Source organism: Mus caroli, chromosome 12 (genome assembly GCF_900094665.2).
Source record: "Mus caroli chromosome 12, CAROLI_EIJ_v1.1, whole genome shotgun sequence".
NCBI lineage: Eukaryota > Metazoa > Chordata > Mammalia > Rodentia > Muridae > Mus > Mus caroli.
The window spans coordinates 36,345,105-36,351,445 of NC_034581.1; the positions used below are offsets into that span (position 1 = coordinate 36,345,105).

The 6,341-nt window shown below is 37.1% G+C and overlaps 1 protein-coding gene across 1 annotated transcript in view; it reads right to left on the reverse strand.

Annotated features, from left to right (window-relative positions):
* Positions 1-663: 663 nt before the first annotated feature.
* The window catches only part of Scin (scinderin), a 78,257-nt gene continuing 72,579 nt past the window's right edge, over positions 664-6,341 (reverse strand). The window contains exons 14-16 of the mRNA XM_021178708.2: positions 3,608-3,685; positions 1,613-1,673; positions 664-896 (exon numbers count right to left, since the gene is read on the reverse strand). Of these exons, the coding sequence (XP_021034367.1) occupies positions 769-896; positions 1,613-1,673; positions 3,608-3,685 (267 nt within the window). The 3' untranslated portion in view covers positions 664-768. The remainder of the gene's footprint in view (positions 897-1,612; positions 1,674-3,607; positions 3,686-6,341) is intronic.

Genomic DNA, 6,341 nt, shown 5'->3' on the forward strand with positions numbered 1-6,341 from the left:
GGGTGGGGGACTGGGGGGGGAGTGTATTGGGGACTTTTTGGATAGCATTGGAAATGTAATTGAGGAAAATACCTAATAAAAAAATTGATAATCATTAACCCATCAAATTTGGCTAAAAAGTCACAATACAAAACATTTTCCAAAAAGATGTATTTTAATTATGAAAAACAGCATTCAATGCATATTCTTTATGATATTGAGCATGTGCTATCAAATATATAAAGCTAAACTTACAGAAATAAAATGTTTTATCATTAAAGACCTTTGATTTTAGTTTTCTAAAAAAGCTAAAGAAGTTCATCGTATATAAGGACACTTGGGAGTGAATGGCATCCAAGTCACATTGACTTGAGATGGGAAACAGCAAGGCATTGTTAAAGCCATACATAAAGTAAACCCTACTGCAAACAGAGAATAGCCAGAAGGGGAAATGCTTAGAAGCACTGTGGCTTTTCTCTCTAATGTGTAAAGGCAAGTTTGGCTAGCAGTTGCTGAATGATAAAATTACTTCCTCAGAAATTCCATAGATTGCAAAATTGATCGAAAGCAAATGTTTGCTTTAGGTTATTTCAGTATAGTAGCATACAACAATTCCTTTTGAAAGAGAAGGAAAAGAGGAGCATATATATATATATATATATATATATATATATATATATATATCCATTTGGCAGGAGTTTATCTTCAAAAGCCAATAACAAAAAGTAAACAAATCCCCAACAACGAAGTGGGGCAGCTGCCCCAATGCAGCCAGGATAGTTGCTGGTTTTACCACCTGCTGGAATCCCAGCCCAGAAACCAGCCTGTGAATGTGGGGGGCTCGTGCCCTTGCTTGATGATGACAATTGGTGTCCTCTTGTCTCTTCCAGAAGGGTCTGTCTCAAGGTACATTTTGGCTAAAAAGAATTGAAAAGAAAAAAAAGGTTCAGCTAGTTTCAGTTAAACTGAAATAAATATACAATGAAAAATTTTTGGATACAAGTAAAAAGTGAAATTCTTTTTGCCCCAAGTATTCAAATATGAACAGTCTCCAGGTATTTCTCTCACCTGCCATGGAAGGTACCATTAAAAGTGTCATTGTTGCCGGGCGTGGTGGCGCACGCCTTTAATCCCAGCACTCGGGAGGCAGAGGCAGGCGGATTTCTGAGTTCGAGGCCAGCCTGGTCTACAAAGTGAGTGCCAGGACAGCCAGGGCTACACAGAGAAACCCTGTCTCGAAAAACCAAAAAAAAAAAAAAAAAAAAAAAAAAAAAAGTGTCATTGTTGCCTGAAAGAATTCTAAACTTAATGGAATTATCCTTATGATATAGTTATTGTGACACTTCTGTAAATAGGAGAACCATGCTAAAAAGGACACAATGATCAAACATTTTCAAAAATAAGCATATTGTGAATTTTAGAGAGACTTATATTCTAAGTTAGACAACAGAACAATTTTCTTGTATCATGAAACTCTTTCAGTTTAAAAGATACCATTATGCAAGTTCATGTGGACAGCTGGACATCTAAGATTTGATGTGTATTTTTGTGGAAGACAGGCTAAGAAAGGATAGCCAGGCTGGCCGGGGTAACGCGGCTGAGTTACTGCTACAGTCCTCCCAGGACTACTTACCAGACTTCACTGACTCCTTTTTCTCAACTTCATTGGCATCTTTGCCAATCCAAATAAAGATCTGAAGAAAAAAATAAACCCTCGATGAGAGCAAGCACTGTAGAGGGACAGCTGGCCTGGTGCTCTGCCCACACACCCACCTTCACCCCACACAGGAAGTGGGTAAAGGTGAGGCCTGTGGAAACGCTGTGGCTTTCTTAAGGCTCCCTCTCACCAGAAGATCCTTGTACTCACATCCAGCCTTTCTGACTAGAGTTTACACTTGAGCATGTTTGCAGAGGGTATTCTAGTTACAAAGTGATCTCACAAGATCAACAGCTTCTTGACTGCTTTTCCGTCCATCTGCTGAGCCTGCATGGCAGTCATCTCCAACCCAAGCTGTAGGTCTAAGCAGTAAAGGACTGCATGTGGGTGCAGGATTTGTTTGTGTATATCTTCTTGAATCTCTGGATTCCATCTAATTCTTTCTTATAGTACAGTGTCCTATAAGACTTTGATAAGATACTTTTAATATTCAGTATTTAAATATCAAGAGTTCGTTCGAAATTTTATTTAAAGTGTTACATGTATAATCTTTATAAAATAAATATGTGAACCTGTGATCTGTATACATCCATTCCTTTATCAAATGTGTAATGCTGAAGGACTCCACTGAATTACTTTAGACTTAAGTTATCCTATAGTCACTTGGCAGAGCAGCTTTGGTCAAATTAAGTTTCCCTTGTGTTCTGACACACAATGTGTTGGAGCACAGAAGACACCGCAACAGCATAGTATCTTGGATAAAAGATATAACTTATAAAGAAATGAAATGATGTTCTGGGAGGATATAGAATTGAATCCCCAATTCAAATATGTTCCTTAAAGACCCAAGGCCAGGGTATTATTTACTGAGTGCCTTAGCTGCCAGAAACCAATCTAAAGGCTCATGGGTTAAGAGCCACTGTTCATGCAGACTATCTGAGTTTGGTTCCAGCACCCACATGGTGGTTCATCACCATTCATTAATTCAGTTCCAGAGGATCCAATGTCCCCTTATGACCTCTACAGACAAAACACTCATGCACATAAAATATATACTTCTTTTAAAATATTTTCTATTCTACTATTTATTTTTATTATTTATGTGTATGAGTGTTTTCCCTTTGTATGCATCTCTGTATCACATGGCACGCTTGGTGCCCAAGGAGGTGGTGAGCCCCTGTGTGAGTAGTGGGAATCAAACTGTGGTCCTTTAAAACAACAAGTTCCTTTAACCATTGAGCCAGTTCTGCAGCCCAAAATAATTTGTTTTTTTTTTTTTTTAAAAGGAAGGAAGGAAAGGAAAGGAAAGAGAGAGAGAGAGATTTTGTAAATAAGTTTGTGGATTATTTTATAAGCGTAGGACTAATTCAGTGTTTCACACATTCTTGTATATAATTTGATTCTTAACATATATGTTTGTCCTTTTCGTGGTTGTTAATTTATGTAAAGATTTTAAAAGACTACCATGTGTATATGCGTGTGTGTGTGTGTGTGTGTATCACCTAACAAGTCACCACTGATTTTCTCCTAAATTAAGACCTATAAAAGAAACATATTTTGCTATTTAGTTTCCAAACTATTGTGGGCCTGATTTTTTTCACCAAGGAATGGGTTCCTCCTTGGGAATGTTGTTGAAATTCTCAATCTTTTGTTCTATCCCACAGCATTGCACATATTCATGCACTTGTTAATGTAATGAATGCACAAATTAACAATGAGTATATATAGTTTATAAACAAATGAAAAGTTGAGGTGTTTGCCTTAAGCTATAAAAGGTGAAAGCTATAGAATGATTTGCATAGTAAGAAATCAACTTACCCTATATAGCAGTTTTATTGCTTCACTCTGTGAAATTTCTCCTGAGTACAGTCTAGTACAGCCCAGACCTATTCATTATTTGAATTGCCATTTCTCAAAGCAAGGACTGTCAGTTCCCAACAGTTTCCTGTTATAGACAAAATACAGCTGTACCTGTTCCCACGCATCAAGTAGCATGACATCATCTTCTGCCAGGTCATCCTGGGTGAACTCTCCCGGAACTTCTTCAATCTGAAATGTTTGAAGAGCTTTATGACCAAACAATACAGCAAGGAAGTTTATAATCCACAGGAGACAAGTTCTGTCCAGTACTTTGGATGACAGCAAAAAGCTTGATTGTCTTTTATTTTTCTTAGTTAGGGTAAACAGATTTATCTTTGTGATTGAGTATTACAAAATGATGGTAGAGTCTAGACAGGATAGTATTTAATATAAACATAGAATCTGAACACATTTAGAACAGACATGTACAGTCAGTGTGAACACTGCTCCTCTGTACTTGTAGTGTCTAATGACAAAAACTTCACAGGTTTTCTTGCCTGCCTAATCTCGAGATATTTGATAGAATGGTCCATGGTCTGGGTATGGAGTTATCTTTCTTTTATAAGTCAAGACTGTTTTAGTTAACAGTCAGTTAATCTGGTTATTCTAATAAATCAGCAAATTTATTTAGGCAGCATAATATATATGCAAGTTTTGATTGTTTTTATTTCTAATAGAATAAATTTTGTTTTCTGCCATTAGATGGTAATTGAGTTACTCATTACCAATACAAGTAGACCATATTAACCTGAAGCTCAAAGTTTTAGAGATTTCTGCAATTCTTCCTGACTCTTAGGGACGTTTGACAGTTTAGATTTTGGTTCCTAATTCCTTTTACCTTCCCTTTAAGCAGTCACATGAACGGCATAGACCTTGGATTCTGCCAGTTTATATTAGCAAATGTGACTTATCAGGGATTTCCTGTGCTCCTGACTCTGTCATGGGAAAATAGGCAGAAGCTCCAGACTAGAACAAGCTAACCAGACAGCTTCACCATCTTGCATGTTTTCTGTGCCCTGAGGAGATTCCAAAATCCTTAAAACAACAAAAAAGCAAAAGCAAAGCAAACCAGAAAGCAACATGATCAGAGAGGAAGAAATTGCTTTCTATTGTCATTTTGTCTTAAAGACTTGTCAGAAGCAATCTAGGAAAGGCTAAAAAGGCAAGCAAGGGAGGTTTCTGGAGATGGCCCATCATTTTTCATGGCTTGAAATGGGTGAGCTCTAAGAATGCAGGGGCCTTAGAGACTATGTCCCAGGATTGCTTCTTGCTGTGGACATGCCTTTCCTGTCACTATTACCCAGCCTAGTGATTCCTGGGCATCAGCCCACCTTATTGGACAAATTCCCTGCAGATCAACATGAAGATGAACTTTCATAAATTAATGCTGTTTAGATGAATGAATTACTTTATAGAATTCCTAACTTGATTCAAATACTTACAAGAAAAAGTTTAAGGACATGGTGTTAGTTATTTCAGAAAGACAAAATAAAGTTGTAATCAAGACTAGAATGTGCCCCATCCTCATAGAACAATAAGTAAAGGCTGCATAATAAGGAGGACAATGAGCTGTCACAATTACACTAAGAAGAGAAATAGGCTTGGGACAAATTTGTGATCAAGAGAAAACATTCATTCTAGGTCAGGTCCACGGGTGAAGCCACAGGTGTGCGCTATGATAAAGCAAGGCCGTGGGGGAACTGTTGCTTTGAATTTATAATAAACTTAGAGAATGAAACACTGCTTTGAACTTACTATCACCATCCTTCTGTAACTCCCCTTTTGTGTAGCATTTTATCCTTGTGGTATTAAAAAAAAAACTTTTATTTAAGAAGGTATAAAGAGGCCAAAGAGAAGAAATTAAATGGTAGCTTGTGGGGCTGTGACCAATCCACCAAATGTATATAAGTACATGTTTGCTTGTCTATGTGTATGTATATACATATGTATGTAGGTATATGTGTATGTATGTAGTATGAGTGAACACGTGTAGAGTTGATGAGACTGGAGGTTGGGCCGACTGGAATGTGTATGTGTAGTTAAGCCTTTTTTTTCTTCTTAATCCCCTGAAGCTGCCAGCAGGAATTAATTACCAAACACCAGCAATGGTTGGCCTTAGAGTAACAAATAGTGAGAAACAGAATTGCCAAAAATAAAAACATTTGACCACAATCACTGACTCAATACCTCATTGCTGTCTTCTTCAGAGAACTGATGCCAGGCTGGTCACCATCAAAGATTATCTTTAAACATGTGTATATGTGTCAGGGGTGTGTGTACTTGATGCATAAGGTCCTTGAAAGCCAAAAGAGAATGTCTTGGATTCTTTGCACTGGAGTTACAAGTGGTTGCAAGCAAACCTACAAGAATGCTGGAAACTGAACTTGGGTCCTCTACAAGCTCAGTGTATGCTTTTAACCACTGAGCCCTCTCCCCAATCCTGTACTGCCATCTTCCAGAATGTTTACCAATCATCTGATCATTTAAAAGACAAAACTTGAAATATCACTTCTCTGCTGCGTATTGTTTTAAATTTTTTACACAAATCACTAACGCAACAACCATATGAAGTAAATACCTTTCCCACATTTAAAAAATGGGAGCATGTACACAGAGAGAGCAAAGAGACTGCTTAAGGTCACCCATCCAGCATGTAACATCATCAAGTGGGTGATGTTACATAGGAAGACTGTTTCTTTTTTTTTTTTTTTTTTTTTTTTTTTTTTTTTTTTTTTTTTTTTTTTTTTTTTTTTTTTTAACATTTTTTTTTTTTTATTTTTATTACATAATTTCCTCAATTACATTTCCAATACTATCCCAAAAGTCCCCCATAGCGCCCCCCACT